The sequence below is a fragment of the Protopterus annectens genome, chromosome 15.part0 (genome assembly GCF_019279795.1).
Source record: "Protopterus annectens isolate FY-2018-M chromosome 15.part0, PAN1.0, whole genome shotgun sequence".
NCBI classification, from domain to species: domain Eukaryota; kingdom Metazoa; phylum Chordata; order Ceratodontiformes; family Protopteridae; genus Protopterus; species Protopterus annectens.
This window is the reverse complement of record NC_056749.1, coordinates 604,414,932-604,437,431: the sequence shown is the minus strand read 5'-3', so window position 1 is coordinate 604,437,431 and position 22,500 is coordinate 604,414,932. Positions and strand designations below refer to the sequence as shown.

General features: G+C 36.3%; 1 protein-coding gene across 1 annotated transcript in view; it reads right to left on the bottom strand.

The window, feature by feature from the left end:
* Positions 1–22,500, bottom strand: part of LOC122789860 (phosphatidylinositol 3,4,5-trisphosphate 5-phosphatase 2A-like) — a 1,099,782-nt gene that overhangs the window by 682,399 nt on the left and 394,883 nt on the right. Inside the window, exon 5 of the mRNA XM_044057294.1 lies at positions 8,242–8,382. Coding sequence (XP_043913229.1) covers positions 8,242–8,382 — 141 coding nt within the window. The remainder of the gene's footprint in view (positions 1–8,241; positions 8,383–22,500) is intronic.

The window sequence follows — 22,500 nt, the reverse complement described above, 5'->3', positions numbered from 1 at the left end:
AAAATAAACTAGAGCCTCAGCATACACCTTTAAGGTTCAAAAGTTTTAAACATATTAAAGCACTTAAATACTTCGATCAATTAGAGCATTACTAAATAAGAACAATAGACTGTACCAGAATGCATATGAATTTAAATGAAAATATAAAGCAAAAATAATTCAGTTGAAACTAATGAATTCATAAAATAACATAACAATAATAATAATAATAATAATAATAATAATAATAATAATAACAATAAGCCAGTTGAATACAAAAATACACATATCTTAACTTCAATGAAATGAGGTTCCAAGATACTTACAAAGCTGTTATACTAAATATTTCACACGTAATTCATTATTAAGGCCCTTTGGTTGCAAAGCATCATAAGTGAACAGTAAACCAAACCTCTTATGTAATAACATGTCAATAGGATCTAAATATAAATCAGAACATAATAAAACCACACACGTACCGAAACAGGGCCAGAATATGAAACTTATGAAATGACTTTATTAAACAGTATACAGCTTAATAAAATGGTTAGTGCTTTCACGGGTAGCTCTGCCTGCTTCTTTAGACCAAAGTCTATATATCTCCAATACTGCTACATATAACTTTTTCAAAAACAAAGCAACCAGTAGAAAGATACCTAATCAAAACATTGTTTTCATTGGTTGTGACAACGTATCCTGTCAGCAGTACAGAAAATCCTTAAAGGAATGCCCTCCTTTAAGGAACGAACTGTGCAACTCTACATCTTACAACAAGAGTGCTATTTAATACAATATCACCATGTGGCATGTAAAACTATAACAATCATACTGCAAATGTAAACAAACTACAAATTAATGTCTGAAAATTATGCACATGTTAAGACATAAAGTGCTGGCAGTGAAACCTATACAATCACACCTCTAGCTAAACTACAAAATCTTCCTGTAAAAATCCTACAGCACTGAAGAGAATAAATGTGATGAACTACTCTAAAAAATTAACTCTAAAAATTATAAATCCATGGATATACATTATAGCTACACCTGTACTCCTCCCTTATCAGACCTATTATCAAGTACAATGCCCCCTTTGGCATATACCTTGCCAAGCACATGCAGCAGCTGGTGAGACCACAGAGGTTCTTGACCAAGGAAATCCAGGGTGTCAAACACCTATCCCATACAGATAGGCCTAAAGCCCTGTCCCTTTACTCAGTCTTGTACAGACTGCTCAGAGGTGACCTGTGTCTGGCATACAAGGCCATCTCAGACCTAGCCTTGATGGAGTTACTGCATATCCATAAGTCAAACTCCACTCATGCAACCTGTACACAAGGCCTTAACCTACTCTGTGACATAAATAGAACTTGTTGGTGGGACAGATTTGTGTCCCAAAGACTCCCCCATCTGTGGAATAGATTCCCTCTCCATGTCAAGCAGAGTACCTCTCTAGCCCTCTTTAAGAGGAAGCTGGACGACTGGATGGAAAACAGAAAATACACCCCTAGGATGCCACCTGTGTCCCTGCTGGACAGGGGAAACAGGTGTTGACTTTGATAGAACATGGGCGGAATTCTTGGCTAGGCTTATAAGGACCTCCAGGCCAACAGCCTTGTATCATCCTATGAACCTATGAACCTATAAAGAATAAAAACTTCACTAAAAACTACCTGCATAAACATCTGTGTTTCAATCACACAGCCTTAAAGGGACTGTGCAAACATTATTGTATTGAAGTGGCTAAAAACACTGGAAACCTGAGCTATAACACATCATAGCAAATGATGAAGTCTACATCACATGGGATCACTCATTACCAACAGTTCAAAAGATAGATGGTAGAAAACCAGATATAGTGGTCCATGAAAAGAAGACAAAAGTAACACTGATCATTGAAATCGCCACATCCAGTAACTACAGTGTCTTGCGTACAGAGAGGCAGGAAGTCATCAAGATTTGCATGCAGAAATAAGAGCAATGTGGAAGAAAGATACCCAGACAGTTCCAATAGTAGTAGGAGCAACGGGTCTTATAAAAGAAATCTACAAGTGTATTTAGATATGTTACCAATACATGTAACTCCATATGAACTGCAGAAGGACTCATTACTGGGCATATTAAGGGTGTTGCGTAGAGCACTTCTGGCTGACATCAAAGACTGAAACAATACTAATTTCATGAACTTTTATCGTACTTTAACTTAGGAATGGGGTCCACTCCCATCATGATATTAGAAACCCCCAAAAATTAGAGAAATTAAAAAATACGATCTCCCTTAAGGAGCGAGCTACACAACTCCAAATCATGTAATAATAATAATAATGCTGACAACATAATATAATGATAATGCATATAAACTTATAAGAACCTATAAAAATCTACATGCAACACAACGCATAATAAGATGGACCATTCAAAGTAGCCATACCTTATAAAATACTGTAAGTGGATATGTGAACCCTCTGTGCATACAAAAACAGTAAGCACAGGCAGTAAAGGGGACTACGAGCATAACAAAATCATAAAAATATCTATAAAATCTACGAATCTGAAATAAATATAAAAAAAACTTAAAATAATAGCCCTAAAAAATACATACATACCTTAAAATATAAACCTAAGAAATATATGCATGCATAAGGCTAAATAAAAAACAAAAACTGCGCTAAAAATTACCTACCTAGACTTCTACTTTTCAGCACCAGCTTAATGGGTACAGATGCATTCAACCCTTTGGGGCCATCTGGATTTAATCCAATAATCCACTTCATTTTACTGTAGTCCATCCAATTTCTTATATCCCCCATTGTCTGCCCAACATATATAACATCCACAACTCTAAACTTAAAAACATGTTCATCTATGTTGGTGGTAACATGTTTCGCCAATGCATTTAGATTATTAGCTATTCTAATGTGGTATAGCTGTTCTCTTATTTTATGCCTGAGGTGTCTATTTTCAATAAATAAAATGAACTACATATAACACATTGAGCTAAGTAAATAATGTGCATAGTGTTGCAAGTGGCCTCCACATTAAATACAAAAATATTTCCAGTGACTGGATGTACAAATTGAGCTCTCCCATGTATATACGTGCAAAAATTACAGCTACTACAGGGCTTAGTACCTTGAAATTCCATTCTATGATAAAAATTCTCATATACTCTATTCTGACGTAGCATTCTATTTACTTATTTTTATTATTATATCTAAACACAAGTTGTTTACCTACTATGTGTTTCACTTTACTATCACTAGTTAACACCTCCCAGTGTTTACATATGATGTTTGTAATGGCCTTAACATTGCTCCCATAATAAATGGATAATCTCATCTGATGGGCACCACTATTCAAATTGCTATTAATATGCCTACTATTGACAATGTCTGAATAATATGGTTTCCCACATGTTTGCCTCAGCGGGATGACCTATTCAAAAGCCTCTTTAACTGGATAAGTATCATAACCTCTAGCATGAAACTTCATTCCTAATGCTTCCAATTCTTCAGTGAACTTCTCATTATCCACATAGAAACCTAGAAGTCCTAATCGCTTCACCCTTTACCACATTAAGAAAAATATACTGAGGATGAATACTTTTCCTATGCAGTTTTACAGTAGCATTGCTTGGGGTAGGTCTCTGTGGTAATTTTACCACCTGGTACTTTCCTGACCAAGAGATCCAAAAATTATTTTTTTGTCCGACTTTTTAACCTCGAATTTTAAAAACTAAGTAGTTGTATTAAGATAACAAACAAATTAATTTAGTATTAGGTCATTGCCCATCCATAACATAAAAATATCATCAACAAAACACCAGTAACAAAGAATGTACAACTTAAATTTGCTGCTAGCATTAATACATTGAATTTCCCATACAGCCATAACCAGACTGATGTAGTTACTGGCACACAAGGTGCCTGTAGCCACACCATGCAGTTGCAAGTAATACTTCCTGTTAAATACAAAAACATTGTTGGAAAACATATTCCCCATAAAATCACAAATTAGATCTATGGGCTGTCTATCATAACAGCTGTCTGTTGTTAAATAACTCCTAATAGCTCTTTTACCTTCCTCATTTAGTATGCTTGTAAATAAAGAGTGAACATCCCCTGTCACTAAGTATACATCCTGTGTTTTATGTTCCTGAGATGTAAACTTATACAAATCCTCAAAAAATTCTGTGTATCTCTTACAATATAGAGGCTGATTTGCACTAAAGATCTTAGATGTTTCTCTACTAAAATGGAAAAGGATTCCATTAACCAGCCAGCACCCACCACTATGCACTTCAAGGGGGGCTTTTCTGGATTCTTATGTATTTTCAGAATACCCTGAATCATGGGAATCAATTGATGCTGAACTATCAAATAATTAATCAGACCTATTGTAATCAATTTATCAAAATTAATAAATTAAATTAAATTAATAATTAATCAGACCTACTGTAATCAATTTATCAAAATTAATAAATTAAATTAAATTAATAATTAATCAGACCTACTGTAATCAATTAATCAGAAAGCAACGTATCTTAAGAATTGATCAATTACAACTTTCATGTTATTTATATCTTGAACAGTAATAACACGATACATAGAACTATCAGATAACACCTGCTCCATAGTCTCAACATAATAAGATATATCCATGATCACTGCAGCTTCTTCCCCTTTATCTGCTGGTTTAGTAGCAATTCTGCTGTCAAGTTGTAACTCTCTCAAAGCTTTTTGTTCTAACACTGTATTGTTATAAAATCTCTTACCCTTACATCCATCATCAAAAAAAGAAACAATTATTCATAATAAAACTAGTTATTTTTAAAATACTCTGTAATCCATTAACATTCACTAAATAATGTTCAATGGCCTCTAATCCATATCTGTGTTCAATAGTAGTATACAGACTACTAACATCAACCATTGCAAAAAATACTCCTTCTGCCACTTGATAAGCTTAATTTCCTTAAGGAAATGCTGTGTACCCCTCACATTTATTAAGTTCTGGCAAGGTAGTACATTTTAAGAGATCTGTCCATCATCAAGTGATAGGCGTCCAAGGTGGGAGTAGCAGTTAGAGCTTGTGAGTACAAAACAGAAATTGTTTGCTACACCCTGTACAGATCCCAGCAGGCTGTAATAGTACCTTTACATATTTTGTCATGTTATAATATTTACCTATACAAAGGCTAGCAGAGTGTAGCATATTGTAACATCTACCTCTGCAGTGTCTGGACGGCTGTATCATTACCTTTACAGAGCTTAGCATGTTGTAGCATGTTGTAACATTTATCTCTGCAGTAGCTAGAAGGCTGTAACATTACCCACACAGAACTTAGCATGTTGCAATATTTACCTGTATAGAGCCCAGCAGGCTGTAATAGTGCCTTTATAGATGTTGGAATGTTATACCATTTATCTATACAAAGGCTATCAGACTGTAATATTACCTTTACAGAGTATAGCATATTATAACATTTATCTCTGCAGAGGCTGGAAGGCTGTAACATTACCTTTAAGGAGTGTAGCTTATTGTAACATTTACTTCTGCAGTAACTGGAATGCTGTGACATTACCTTTACAAAGAATAGCATATTGTAACATTTACCTGTACAGTGGCTGGACCCACGGTGGTGGTGCTGAGGTAGCGTTGTCACCTCACAGTAAGACGCTGTCCAGTTCGATTCTCAGCTAGAGCGTCTTCTGCGTAGTGACATGCGTGAATGGGTGTACCTTCGTTGAAGTTTGTGCATCAGGGCTGGTAACTCGGCACGTATAAATCAACTACCAATCATTAGCGGAACGGAGTTCCGCTGTGGCGACCCCTAACCGGGAAAAGCCATAAGAAGACACACGCATACCTCTACAGTGGCTGGAAGGCTGTAACATTAGCTTTACAGAGCAGAGCATCTTGTAACATTTACCTCTGCAGTAACTGGAAGGCTGTAACATTACCTTTAAGGAGAGTAGCATACTGTAATATTTACTTCTGCAGAGGCTGGAAGGATGTAATATTACCTTTAAGGAGTGTAGCATATTGTAACATTTACCTCTACAGAGGGCTGGAGGGTTGTAACATTACATTTAAGGAGCACAGCATATTGGAACATTTAACTCTACAGAGGCTGGAAGGCTGAAATATTACCTTTAAGGAATGTAGCATATTGTAATGTTTCTCTCTGCAGAGGCTTGAGGACGGCAACATTACCTTTAAGGAGCATAGCATATTGGAATATTTACCTCTGCAGAGACTGGAAGGCTGTAACATTTCCTTTAAGGAGCATAGCATATTGGAACATTTAACTCTATAGAGGCTGGAAGGCTGTAACATTACCTTTAAGGATCATAGCATATTGGAACATGTAACTCTACAGAGGCTGGAAGGCTGTAATATTACCTTTAAGGAATGTAGCATATTGTAATATTTCCCTCTGCAGAGGCTGAAGGGCTGTAACATTAGCCCTAAGGGGTGTAGCATATTGTAATATTTATCTCTGCAGAAGCTGGAAGGCTGTAACATTCCCTTTAAGGAGTGTAGCATATTGGAACATTTAACTCTACAGAGTCTGGAAGGCTGTAACATTACCTTTAAGGATCATAGCATATTGGAACATTTAACTCTACAGAGGCTGGAAGGCTGTAATATTACCTTTAAGGAATGTAGCATATCGTAATGTGTCCCTCTGCAGAGGCTGAAGGGCTGTAACATTACCTTTAAGGAGCATAGCATATTGTAATATTTACCTCTGCAGAGGCTGAAGGGCTGTAACATTACCCCTAAGGAGTGTAGCATATTGTAATATTTATCTCTGCAGAAGCTGGATGGCTGTAACATTCCCTTTAAGGAGCACAGCATATTGGAACATTTAACTCTACAGAGGCTGGAAGGCTGTAACATTACCCTCACAGAACTTAGCATGTTGCAACATTTACCTGTACAGAGCCCAGCAGGTTGTAATAGTACCTTTATAGATTTTGGCATGTTATACCATTTATCTATACAAAGGTTATCAGACTGTAATATCACCTTTACAGAGTATAGCATATTGTAACATTTATCTCTGCAGAGGCTGGAAGGCTGTAACATTACCTTTAAGGAGTGTAGCTTATTGTAACATTTACTTCTTCAGTAACTGGAATGCTGTGACATTACCTGTACAAAGAATAGCATATTGTAACATTTACCTCTGCAGTGGCTGGAAGGCAGTAACATTAGCTTTACAGAGCATAGCATCTTGTAACATTTACCTCTGCAGTAACTAGAAGGCTGTAACATTACCTTTAAGGAGAGTAGCATATTGTAATATTTGCTTTTGCAGAGGCTGGAAGGATGTAATATTACCTTTAAGGAGTGTAACATATTGTAACATTTACCTCTGCAGAGGGCTGGAGGGCTGTAGCATTATGTTTAAGGAGCATAGCATACTGGAACATTTAACTCTACAGAGGCTGGAAGGCTGAAATATTACCTTTAAGGAATGTAGCATATTGTAATGTTTCTCTCTGCAGAGGCTGGAGGGCTGTAACATTACCTTTAAGGAGCGTAGCATATTGTAATATTTACCTCTGCAGAGGCTGGAAGGCTGTAACATTACCTTTAAGGAGCATAGCATAATGGAACATTTAACTCTACAGAGGCTGGAAGGCTGTAACATTACCTTTAAGGAGCATAGCATATTGGAACATTTAACTCTACAGAGGCTGGAAGGCTGTAACATTACCTTTAAGGAGTGTAGCATATTGTAATATTTACCTCTGCAGACGCTGGAAGGCTGTAACATTACCTTTAAGGATCATAGCATACTGGAACATTTAACTCTACAGAGGCTGGAAGGCTGTAACATTACCTTTAAGGACTGTAGCTTATTCTAATATTTCCCTCTGCAGAGGCTGGAAGGCTGTAACATTACCTTTAAGGAGCATAGCATATTGGAACATTTAAGTCTACAGGGGCCGGAAGGCTGTAACATTACCTTTAAGGAGCGTAGCATATTGTAATATTTCCCTCTGCAGAGGCTGGAAGGCTGTAACATTACCTTTAAGGATCATAGCATACTGGAACATTTAACTCTACAGAGGCTGGAAGGCTGTAACATTACCTTTAAGGATCATAGCATATTGGAACATTTAACTCTACAGAGGCAAGAAGGCTGTAACATTAACTTTAAGGATTGTAGCATATTGTAATATTTCCCTCTGCAGAGACTGGAAGGCTGTAACATTACCTTTAAAGAGTGTAGCATAATGTAACATTTACCTCTGCAGAGGCTGGAAGGCTGTCCCCATCACTTTGCTTAGGTTCTTCAGGTTAACGTTTCCATTCCTCAAAGCATCCAGATCTTGCTGCACATCGGATCGCAGATACTCAATGATGAGAGCTTCAAACTCGTTTGCAGTACTGTTAACACAAAGTAGGCATTTTTAATACAAAGCAGGAACTGATAACACAAACCAGAAGTCTGTTTTTGCAAATGCTTACTTACTGATTCTTTCTAATGTCACACACTGTATCACTATTTATGACTTCTTTCTATCAGTATAATTGATTGCCAGTGTCATTGATATACATTTGAAGTAACTCTTACATGACTGATCTAGGGTTTCTCCATTTTGTCTGTCATTGACACTACATTTCTATGTATGCTACAAACACATTATTAAGTCTCTTTAGATTTTCCAGCACTATATATGTCTTTTAAATTGTCTAATTTTCTTTTTGATAGTTTCCTCCTCAGTTTTACTCTCTGGCTTTTTCACTAGAAATATAGTTTCCTTCATATTCAGCTGGAAACGGCAGCTGCATGTCAGTCACTTAGAATTAACATGAACTTTAAGCTTAATGAAATTAACATTCCTCCTCAGGTTCTGTTTATATAACAATATTGTTTGCCACATTTATGATCTAAACTGAAGTGCTTATTCCTTCAAGGAGTGATTTAGATTCCATTTGTTATGAACACTGTTTTCACTTCTATTGATCCTACAAATACCAAGTAAAAAATGGAAATCATGCATTTTTTTATTAAAGCTCTAAAAAGAGTTAATAATGATAGAAAATTCACAATTCAATAAAAAGTCTAGTACATTGTTATATGATGGCAATATCGCAGCCCAGGCATCAAATAAATCATCATCTGTGCACATACTGCAGTATACCTTAATTCTTAGAACACCGCCATAAGACTTCCTTTATTATATTTCCTCTGTTAGATTTTATTAATATTAGTCTGAAATTAATTATGTTGTAAATATGCTGAAAGAAAAGGCTTGCTTAAATGCAGAAACAGAGTTTAGTAATATGTGATCAGCAGTCATACTAAATGACCATGGCTTGGAAAAGGAATCTGCTGAATGGACATTTTTCCCTTACAGACTTAAAAACAGGATGTATGCAAGAGAAAAAAATGCAAAATCTGCTTTTAAAGAATGGACAATGACACTGTGGCAATGTGTTTCCTCAAAAATATGTTTTCCTGCATGGAAAACAGGATGCACAAGAACAGATGTTCTTATACACAGATCCAAATAGAATACAGAACAATGTGTTTCCTCAAAAATATGTTTTTTTACACGGACATCAGGACACTGTTACAGGATATTCACACTGTCAGAAAAGCTGGTCTCTTACAAGACATTGTTAAACAAGGAAGCTTAGTATTGTTTCTACAGGATAAGCAATTCTCCAAAATAGAATACAAAGAGGACTAAAACTGTATATAAAGAGCTGTATAAATCCAGTTATGTTAGAGGTATGGTAGGGACTCATGTGTCCTAAGGTAAATGTTATATCTCTCACATCATCTGTACTATATGAGAAGTAAAGTTGGAACAGTACCTTTAAGCTGCAACGTGGTTCGGTTTGGTTTATTATAAAAAGTTATTTGTTACTGCTCTCTAAAGTTGATGCTGCAAAGTATATTCTCTCATCAGTGTATATTCTGCAAGTTTCTGTATGCAACAGACTGTGAATGCAAATATAACCAGACTTTGAATTTTAGCAGAATCCAGCCAGCAAGACTGAGTGTCTTAAGAACACTTCAAATCCATCACACCAAGCAGTAAGCAGCTCCATGTAATTTTTTCATCCTCATTATCAATTTCCCACAGTTCAACATTATGCTACATCTAATTCCATATGCAGTTTGTGTGAGGTACTTTGGGATTTGTCATGTCTGACTTCTTCTTCTTCTTTCAGCTTTTCCCGGTTAGGGGTCACCACAGCGGATTACCTGTCCACTCATGATTGGCAGTGAAGTTTTACGATGTTGAGTTGCCAGCCCGGCACCCAACCTTCCACAGAAGGGCCAATTTGTAGTGCTCAGTCCACCTACAGCATGTCTTTGGGATGTGGGAGGAAACCAGAGCACTCAGAGGAAACCCACTCAACCACAGGGAGGACATGCAGACTCCGCACAGAAGGCATCCCAGCCAAGGATCAAACCAGAGAACCTCTTGCTGTGAGGTGGCAAAACTAACTGGTGCACCACCGCAGCCGCCCTTTGTCATGTCTGACTACACCCAACATTATTTATTTATTTATAGCTGGAGTCTAGCTGTGCCTTTTATCTGTGACTTTTCAATCACATTATTAAGCTTCCAAGTAAAAACAATGTTTGTATAGAACTTAAGTGCCTCATACAATGCATTTAAGCAATAAGACATGACCATATATTGGTTATTGATGATTTTTCCTGCAGTTTCAATGAGCTATAATCGGCTTCCTTACTTTATACCTTAAGGAGATGATAAATCCATTAAACAATTACAAGTTGTCTGGCTAATAAGCAGTAATTAAAGACATTTCATTTTAATGCTTACGGTGGTTGTGCTGCGGTAGCATTGTTGCCTCACAGTAAGATGTCCTGTTCGATTCTCAGCTAGACCGTCTTCTGTGTGGAGATATGCGTGAATGGGTGTACCTTCGTTGAAGGTTGTGCATCAGGGCCAGCAACTCAGCACATAAAAATCTACTGCCAATCATTAGCGGACCGGAGCTCCGCTGTGGCGACCCCTAACTGGGAAAAGCCGAAAGACCCAACAACAAATGAAACAATTAGAAAGCAGTGCTTTTTTCTTACCACTAAGCATTTGATTTTAACTCATCACCTTAATCAAAGCTATCTACATTTAAACCCATATCACACCCCATTATCAGGAGTTTGAGTGAAAATGTTTATTAAGATAATAGGATGATGACCAGCACAGCACAACATAGGTCAAAAGAGAGTCAAGTCATTCTTAATGTGTCCATAAATGGCATTGCAGGAGTTCTAGAAGGGAAATGGATGCTTTTATGCTTATTGTACAAAAGTATGTTATGGGATTTCTACTCAACAAGGTACAAAAGGGATGAAAATATACTTAAAACTGCAGAAACAGTCTAAAGGGAGTCTGGCTTTTTTCATCAGAGAGCTGGTCAATGCTCAGAACACTGAACTTACAAGATCTCTGGCATTATGTCTTGTCAGCGAGCTTCAGAGTGAGATGGTGAGTGTTGCATTTTCATCACTCTTCTCCATATCTGTATGATCTTGGAGCTAGTGTATACATACCTAGATATATATATATATATAAATATATATATATATATATATATATATATATATATATATATATATATATATATATATATAGTTTGGGAGTATGCAGGCTTAGTCTAACATAGATGTGGCAAGTGACCATGGGAAGTCCACAGTTTCTGACCAATTACCGCATAATGTTTTAAATATTTCGGGATTGAATACTCATTTGGCAATTAAAGGAGATGTAATTATTCCTAATGGGTCCAGTCAAAGACATGCTACATGATATTCCATGGAAAAATACAAGATATTATATCTGGGAAGCAAAAACTAATAAAAGAAATAATGGATGGAGAGGAAGCAGCAGCAATGAAAAGGAATGGAAATGCGAGTGCAGCTTTATCAGATGGATTAAGGGAAAGCAAGCAATGAAAGCAGCATTGATGGCCGGCTGCATTACTGCGACATCCAAGTAGAGAGGTCATCAGTAAAATCAAATTATCCTTCTTCATAGGCAGTACACAATACCCCTCCAAAATGTATGTGTGGAGCTCTGAACACCTCATCTTTACAGTTATGCAGACTTGAATAAGGGAACCCAGGAAAAATAGGCAAACAATGTCCATTCTGCTGTAAAAGTCATATATATGGTGAGAGAGAGAGTGAGAGTAGGGAAACTAGAGAGGTATAATAAGTCTAGGCTAATAAAAAGTAGATACAAAGAGAAGTGTGGCAGAAATATTTTAGGTCAAGGCAAACCACAGCTCTCAAGATGATACGATTTTTCAAAAAAGTAGCAAAGGAAAAGTAAACAATCCAAGGATACAATGTGAATGGCTTAGGAAAGAAAGGAAGCATTTTTCTTCACAGACTATCTTCTGAATAATTGAAACAGCCTTCCTAAGTAGGCAGAGGGTTAAAAATGCAACAGTCAATATAATTCTTTTTGGGAGTGGGAAAATTACCTGTTTAGTACAGCTTGCAGAATTTCCATTAAAAAAAGGTCAGATTACATAGGTCAAACAGACTTTAATTAATCTGTCTCTCCTTTTAATACATCTTAGAGCTTTCACAATAAATAAAAAACATGTTGGTTAGATTATATAGGAAATAAGATGCTTCATGCTCAACAAATGATTTATAAAAATCAGTGTATACCAAGATTATATATTCCCCGTTCCGAAGGAGGGATGGGCTTTCTTGAAATTGATTACATGTACAGATCTGCAATCATGGGACTCCACGCAAATCTGCTGACCTCACAAGATGCAAATGTAGTGAAAGTTTTGAAACATGAGGAGAATAAATCTAAGATGACTTTCCTGCTTAATCTGGCAGAAGCATATCGGCATCAAGTAGGAATGGAAATCAAACCACAGTGGATACAAACCAGGCAGCAAATGAATGTGCCAAAAAACAAAAGAAAGAATATAAGGTGAAGGACCAGATGAGAAGGCAAGAAATGTTGAAAATGCATAAATATAGTTGCAAGTATAGAAAACTTCTGGAAGAACCTCATGTTGATCTGGAACAAATGCAGAAATGGTTAAGGATATGCAAATTCAAACCAAGAGATGAAAGGTTAATATTGGTGGCACAAGATAGTGGGCTACGTGCACATTGGTTTAGAAAGTCCATTGAACACGTGGGAGAAATAGACAAATGTAGGTTTTGTAAAACCAAATTGGAAACTGTTGCACACCTCATTGCTGGTTGTGACATACTAATGGCAGAAGGACTGTATCCTGAAAGGCATAATAATGTGGCGAGACTGTTGCACTGGGGATTGTGCAAACATTATAGTACTGAAGTGGCTGAAAAACACTGGAAACATGAGCCACAAAGCATCATAGAAAATGATGAAGTCTACATCACATGGGATCATCCATTACCAGCAGTTCAAAAGACAGATACTAGAAAACAGGATATAGTAGTTCAAGAAAAGAAGGCAAAAGTAGCATTGATCATTGAAATCGCCACACCCAGTGACAACTGTGTCCTGCATACAGAGAAACATAAAGTCATAAAATATCAGGATTTGCAGGCAGAAATGAGAGCAATGTGGAAGAAAGATACCCAGATAGTTCCAATAGTAGCAGGAGCAATGGGTCTTATAAAAAAAGAGTCTACAATCATATTTAGATATGCTACCAATACATGTAACTCCATATGAATTGCAGAAGGAGTCATTACTGGGCACATTGTGGGTACTGTGAAGAGCACTTTTGGCTGACATCAAAGAGTGAAAAAATACTAATTTTATGAACTTTAATCATACTTTGACTTAGGAATGGGGTCCATTCCCATCATGGTATTAGAAACCCAAAAGATTTGGAGAAATTAAAAAATAAACAAAACATGCAATGATGCAAAAACTATATATGCATTCTTATTTGAAGCCTCTTTTTCTTTGTAAATGTATTTGTCAAAAAAAGCTTTATCAACATTGGATTTGGTGAAATTTGAACTTCAAGTATAAGAACATAATAAAATAATGAAGAGTTTAGCTACCATCTAAGTATCTTATTATATAGCAGCTAAATTCACTTTATGATGTTAAATGTGATGAGGGTGAATTTGTATGTTATGTTGAATATGGTAATAGTGATTATACAAAAATGTCTCACTGCCATTCAAAAATGTGTATGCTGATTGGACAGCCCAAGCAGTGTGCCCATTGTAAATTGAGCATATACCAATAGAAAAAAGTCCAGCCGCTGAAGTACCATTTAGTGGTCAGACTTTGCTACTAGCATATGCTTAGAGGACAGAGGAGAATACAAGAAAAATCAGGTATATTCTGCAAAACTAACACAGAACATACCTGATTTTCCTTGTATGCCTGCACTGTCCTACTTAAAGTCTCGGCAGACTCTCATACCTCTCAACTGTCCAGTGACAGATAATTCAGATTTATATTTCATATGCATTTGAAAAAAGTGCACGCTAACACAAACCCTCATGTTGGACTAACTTTCTAAGTTTATAAGAGCAATAAAATCTGTCCCTACTCTTGGAATTTTGTTCCCTCCATTATGCTGGGCTTTGTCAACGTTTTTGCATTAAGAGCCCATAAAGACAGGGGGAGAAAAATAAAAACAGCAATGGAGAAAAGTTGTTGCTTTTCCTGAACAGCACTGATGTAATGTGCAGGTGTGGGAATGTAGCTCCCACACACATGTGCAGTACATCACCAAACATGGAAGAACTACAATGTCATTATACAAAAACATTATTTCAGAAAGGTATTTTTTCCTTAAATAATTTCATTGTATGTTAACAATAACACATGACAGGATGTGAGTATCACTACATTAACCCATGGTTGGCTTTGTTTAATCACTCAGGCTTCACCAAAAATGCCAGCTGTGGGATAATCATGTGATACCTGCACTTATCCATGGCTAATTGCTTAAAGTTCTGATTATTAAGTCAGAGAAATGTATTTGTGTCATTACTTAATTGTCCATATATATATGTATTTTTATGCCGCTCTCTCTCTCTCTCTCTCTTACGCTACCTATCTATATCTGTATTTTGTTGACTAAGTTAGTCCCAATAGGACAGTGATCTCTCTTCAATGGAGACTTGAGGTGGTATTTATACTACTAATGAATTTTTGGCCAGTGCATCGGGGAACTTCCCCTACTTATTTTTGTTGCGAGTGGGACCAATTTGCAAGAGCATTTCCTGTTTTCATTCCAGGCATAGAGGTGGCCCAGAGAAACAAGGAGGAAGACAGAGAGATAGAGAGAGAAAGGTGAGAGAGATGGAGAAAGCAAATATTGACAGGAGAATGAAATGGAGAAATGAAAAAGATACTTCCGGGGGTAGCATTATGGAAATAATACAAAAGGATAACACAGAGACAATCCTGACGAATAGTGGTGAGATGGAAAAGAAAACATTTGCAGAGAAAGTAAAAGAAGACAGAAGGTGAGTAGCATAAAAGAAGGCTGAAAAAAATGAAAAACAGAAGTACATGGTAAGGATTCAAAGTAAAAAAAAACAATGTAATGAAGTGCAGGACAATTTAATACTTGCTTTGGGTATAAAACACATGACGTAAGAGCATGTATTCTTATTAACAGACATTTTGTGACATTATATTTGAAACTGTTTTTTTTAATGGAAAATTATCTTGAATAATATGAAAAAAAGACTGTAACCCATGGAATCTTTATATGATAAAAACAATTAACAGGGAAACAGAAAAGAAGATTCATGTACAGTATTGAATAGAGACTTTGAAAGGACATTTGAAAACTTTATGTAAAGATGTACTGGACATTGTAAACGTTTATGACAAAAGAGGATTATGGACTGGTAGCTGGAATTGTAATATTGTGTTAAAAATATAAAGAGAAAAAATATACATATACCAAGCATTATAAATGTTGAGGGGAATAGGGTGTTGTAAAATACTGGGACAATACCAAACATGTTTTTTTTTCTGTGGGAAAGAAGAACATTTGATAAATAATTGTGAGAAAGGAAAATGTTATATTTTTGGGGAAATGGAGCAGGATGCAAAAAAATTGAATTAAAATGTTATAAATGTAACAAAATATGACATTTCTGTGTGGATTACAAAACTGAAAAAAAAAGAGTAAATAAAATGAAAATGTATAAAGACAAGAAATTTTAGAAGCAGTATAAATAGAAGAAAAAGATGAGAAAAAAATTAATAAAGATGACATACAAGAAGGTTCTAAAATAAGTGGGGAAGAAGACATAAACTGGGAGTTAGTAAAAACTGGGAGTTAGTAAAATAAAAAAATAATTCGATTTGGTAAGAGAGTAAAAGACAGAAAAAGAAAATTTAAAGGGATAAGCACAAAAGAAAAAGAAAGGAAATGAATAAAAAAGAATATATACAGCTAATGGTTGGGGATAACAGTGAAGGTGTTGACTCATAGACTCAAGGTACAGTGCTTGATCTTCACATTTTGGAGGGAAATTGGCTAGGCTTGGAATGGCCTATGAAAGCTGGCTTAGTAATTAGCTATGAACTTCTGAAATCATGAATCTAAGCAAAAGGGAAAATAAAAGTTTTAGAGTACTTTCTGTAAATGTGAGTGGTATTAAGAAGAATAGGGATTTTGGAGTGGTGTAACGTGTAATATAGATGCAATTATATTAGAAGGGACAGGATTTTTAACAAATTAACAAAGATTACAAACAAAGAAACTATGGGGAAGAAACATAATCTGGAATTTGATAAACGAGAGACGTTCTGGAATAGCAGTCTTCTGTAGAAATACAGTAAAGATATTAGATGTATATTTAGCAAAATGGAAAGATTAACCACTGTAGATTTAAAATGAAAAAAAATAAGTATACAGAATTATAACATTATATGCTTATACTAACTGTAAAGAAAGGGGAAGTCTATTTCATCAGATTTTTGACAATGTAGTAACAAATATGAATATTATAATTACAGGAAACTTTAATCGTGATTTAAGAGACAAGCACGAAAAGTAAGGTAATGGTACAAGAAAAATGTCAGATGCTATAAGATGTAGTAAGTTAAAACATTGGGACAAAAATTCATGGACTTAGAAAAGGGGACTGCATAGAACTGAAATAGATTATTTTATGTATCAGAAGGTTTAGTTATAGGAGAAAGGGAGGTAGAAACAGAATTTTCTGATCATCTTACAATATGGCAAGAGGAAAACAAGGAATATATAAAAATAGGCAAAGGAATGTTGTTGTTTGTCTTTTTGGCTTTTCCCGGTTAGGGGTCGCCACAGCGGAACTCTGGTCCGCTAATGATTGTCAGTAGATTTTTTATGGTGCCAAGTTGCCAGCCCGACACCCAACCTTCAGCGAAGGCACGCCCATTCACGCATGTCTTTCGGAGGCCACTTGACCGCGGGGAGGACATGCAGACTCCACACAGAAGGCACTCCAGCTGTGAATCGAACAGGAGAAACTCTTGCTGTGAGGCAACAACACTACCGCTGTACCACTGTGGCTTAAAAATAGGCAAAGGAATATAGGGGACAAATGAGAAAACATGAAACAATGAAGGAAAGAGATTAGTAATACAGTTATGGAAATATATTACTATGACAGCATTTTATAAAAATTGCTCTGAATGGTGGATGATATTTAAGGAAAAATATAAAAAAATTTTTTACAGTGGCAATATGATCTGAGAAAAATACATAAACATAAATATAAAAGAATATATAATGCTGCATTGGAAGAGTTAGGATATAATGGTAGAAAATACATTGACAAAGAAGAAGAATTATATGAAAAAAATCAAGAAAAAAATAAAGGAATTGTTTTATAAGCAAATGTGCATTTTACAAGGAAAAAGAGAAGTAGTATTGAGTTTCTTAAACAGATTAGTAAAGGAAGATGGTAGTGTAATGAGAGAAATGAAAAATATAAAATGTAAAAGAAAAAGAACTCAGGAAAAGATTATGATTAGTGTAGTCAACTATGTACATATTTAATGAAAAAAGAAGGTAGTGAAAAAACATGGAAAATTAAAAAAGGGAACAGAGAAAGAGAATAAAGATTTGGAAAAGGAAATTTCTTTAAATGAGCTAGAAAAAGTATTAGGACAAGTAAATATAAATATAGATTTGGCTGCAGGACCAGATGGAATAGGGTATGAAATGTATAAAAATTTAAGGGATTGGCAAATAAAAATATTTTTTAAAGATTTTGAATGAATGGTTAAATTAAGGTTTTATGTATAAAGAATTATGTAGTGGAATACTTAAATTCATATAGAAGAAGGAAGCCAGAAGACAATTACAAAACTGTAGACTGATAGCACTGAATAATAATGATTATAAGCTCTTTATGAAAATAATGCAAAACAGATTTGAAACTAAAATGGGGAAAATTATGGAAGACAGCATATACAATATAAAGAAGACAGGTTATCAGCATAGTTGGATTTAGGCACCAGCGAACCCTGTGGTTGACCCAATTCCTGGGGGCCCCCCAAGCACAGCAAGTTATCTTATTTTGATATTTTGTCAAACCAACAAAGCAAGTACAGCAATCTTGTATACTTAGTAAATTAGGTGGGTAATAACTCTTTTGTATGCCTCCTTTAAATTTCAAAGATATCTCTGGTTATTGTAACAGCATTTTATCAAGTAACAGGCTTCACAATTCTATTAAATATTTTACCACTGACATAGTGGCCCTGACTTAGGTAAACCCAGCTGGGGGACATTCTTTTCACTAAAAATAACAACATACCCAGCTTTAGAATAATTATACCTCTCAACTGTACAGATTTTCACAGAATGTCCAGATTTTTGCCACATATTTTTGGTCCAGTTTTCGTAAAATTGTGATTTTCTCACAAATTTGTGGCAAATCATTAAAGATTGAAGTTAGAAAATAATGGCAGACATTTGAGTTTTAGAATTCATACCCTTCACAAAATTCATGCTAATTCAAAACCTGTTATTCTATCAACTTTCTAAGTTTGTAAGAGCAATATTTAAAATTTGTCCCTACTGTTGGGTCTTTGTCCCACTTTTATTTATGGCTTTGTCCAGATTTCTTTCTTTAAGAGGTTGAGAGGTATGCTTTAGATACCAGCAATACCCAAGGCTGCAGGAGGTCCCCTTAATCATCCTTGACACAGTGGGGCTTCCCACAAATGCTGCTGCTGCTGAAGGTTGGGGAAAATGAGAAAAAATTATTACATTTCCTGATTATACTCTTTAACATGAACAAGGCAGTAATATGACCCTGTTAGGATAAAGCTGAGAATAAACATGAGCAGGGTAAGCACTAGAGAGATCAGCAGCCCAGAATGACTGATGTCAGAGTAAACCTTGGATTTTAGGAAGAACTGATGCTTCCGATCTTCTGGGATGGTTTTTCTTGTTCAGAGAGTTTTATAAATACTGTCAGAACACCAGATACTATAAATCTCAACTTCCTTGCCGAATAATTCAGTGCAATATGAAAAACAATAGCAGAATAACTGCTCAAAATCAGGAACACATTTTAAACATTGCTCTAATTAACTTTAAAAAAAAATAATTGAGTAACACCTTTTGCATCAACTTGCATTTTTTGGACAGTAAGTATAAAACTCTGATGGATTTATGAAGTGTCTATAATCCTGAATGATTTACCAGCAAATCAAACTTTTTATAAAGGACAGAGCAAAATTATGAGCAAAATCAGGGAAGGCCTGTAAAATCAGGGACAGTAACATGTATGCATTACTCCTCAATGAGGTAAATAAAAGTGACTTAGCCCTATTGCTGTTCGACGACTGCTAAACAGCAGTCACCTATTTAGTGTGGCAGTACCAGTGTTGCACAATGTACTGCTATTTACTGAAATAAGTGTAAAACTAGTATGTCTATGGCTTATGCTTGTGTGTACATATATGTGTGTGTAAAAAATATTGCTGATTTTTATCTGCGTGCATCCAATAATGCTAGAACACATACATTATTTTTGTGTGTGTGTGTGTGTGTGTGTGTGTGTGTATTTGTGTGTGTGTGTGTGTGTGTGTGTGTGTGTGTGTGTGTGTGTGTGTGTGTGTGTGTGTGTGTGTGTGTGTGTGTGTGTATTTGTGTGTGTGTGTGTGTGTGTGTGTGTGTATGTGTGTGTGTGTGTGTGTGTGTGTGTGTGTGTGTGTCTGTGTGTGTGTGTGTGTGTGTGTGTGTGTGTGTGTGTGTGTGTGTGTGTGTGCATGTGTATGTGTGTGTGTGTGTGTGTGTGTGTGTGTGTGTGTGTGTGTGTGTGTGTGTGTGTGTGTGTGTGTGTGTGTGTGTGTGTGTGTGTGTGTGCATGTGGTGTGTGTGCATGTTTGTGGTGTGTGTGTGTGCGTGTGTGTGTGTGTGTGTGTGTGTGTGTGTGTGTGTGTGTGTGTGTACAGAAAGCTGCTGTAGGTTATGTGGGATAGTGGGGATTGTATGGTGATTACTTCTTTAATTTTCATCACAGTCAGACCTTAGACATGTCCACAGGAGGTCACATGGCTTGTGTTTGGGTTGAGGACTGTGTACTCATTGGTTTCTTTTACTTTCCTCACAGCCCTCAGAGGTACAAGGGCAGGGTACTGTCTAGGAGCAACACAGTAAGATACACTACTGTAATCATGTTTCCATTTCCCTCACAATCACAACAAGAATGTATACAGGTGGTTGCCTTAGGGGTGAGGAGAGAGGAGGTACACCATGTATCTGTATGTCAGCAGTCACTTGAAATATATGACTGTGGCCATTTGAACCTCTTTTTTCATCCCAATATAACAACGGACTGATATATAGGCAGTGACTGTTTTTTTTTTTGGGGGGGGGGGGTGGTAGGCAAGCAGTATTCCCATACAGGAGCTGTGTGCATCCTCACAACAACAGGCTTGTTAATTTATTGTGAGCTACTATTTTGTCATCTTTGAACATTGAGCCTTGTGCACAACTTATGCCTTCCTTGAAAGAAAAAAAAATAAGACAAATGATTTTCTTACTTGTGTGTTTTGTTTAGGACACAACTGGAATAAAAGTTTGGGAAAATGCTATAAAATGCACACCAGTCCAACTATAACCCCTATGGCTGCTGGGGGCACCTGTTTAGTTGAGTTATTTCCTAAATGGTTATTAGTGTGCTATCTTGGTCAGGAAAGGTCTGCTGAAAGGATGCAAGAAAAACAAAAGCTGAATAACAACACTGAATGTATTTTCTTAATCATAATTTCTGTTCAAATCATCATTGGATGAAAAGGCTGTGTAAAAAGAAAAAAACATTAAAATGCACTTCAAAGCATATAGAAAGTTATGGCTTCTGAAAAAAGCTGAAAAGTAAGGCAAAATGAGAGAAAAAGAAGAAAAAAGTAATGTGTATAGTATGGGGAGCCTAAGATGGGGGTAAACAGAGGGGAAGACTGGTGGGTTTGGGGGGTTGAAATAGTAGACTATGCCTAGGACAGCATTTCACCTAGGTTCAAACCTATACATAATGTTGTTGTAAAGTTTCATTGTTGCAACTAAATTCCAGTAACTATAAATGTCCCTTTGTGAGATGGGCCAACATAATGTGGTACATCTGTCTCTCTCTTTCCCATTTACGCATCATGTGGTACATAGGGCAATGAGTACCTTTCAGCACTCTTTGTTTCTGTAGCAGTTACGGGTTTTATGGGCTCAGGTCACTAGCCCAAGGCCCAACCCTTCTCTGAGGGTTCATCACACACATACACATGGACACACTCACACCTTGGGCCGATTTAGTGTCTCCAAGCCACCTACTGCATGTCTTTGGAATGTAGGAGGAAATTCATACAAATGCAGGAGGACATGCGGACACCACACAGAGAGCACCCCAGCTGAGAATCAGACTGGGGAACCATTTGCTGTGAGGTGACAATGCTAACTGTTGCACCACTGCACCACTCAATGTGGTACATAGGCCTGTTGTAATATAGCAGTATTGCAGCAACTAGTGAATCTATGCATACTAATCCTAAATGTTGCAGCATGAACAAAAAGGTTGCTTAGGAGGGATGGCAGTGACAGGTTGATACTTAGACTGGAAGTGCCTAGGGGCCCCAATCTTGACATTAGCTGGGGGGGGGGCACCCAAAATGATAAAACTGGCCCTGGTTATCAGGAATTATTAATGATAGAGAAATTATGGATGATATTATGAACTGAACAGAAGAGGTGAAAGTCATTATAGGAAACCTTAATAAGGCATTTGATACAATTGGACATGCAATCTTATGGATAATAATGAAAGAATATAATATAAGTGAGAGAGTTAGGAAACTATGTATGCCAGCATATAGCAATAATAAAGTAAAAATACTTGTAAATAGTTGGTTAAGCCAAGAGGTACATATGAAGAGTGGTGTAAGACAGGGATGCCCAATGAGTTGTATACTCTTTGCATTAGTTATGTGATAGTATGTGGAATAAATTACAAAATGAAGGAGGCAAGCTATATAACACCTGCAGGGCTAAGAATTCCAGTTCTGTTAACATATGCAG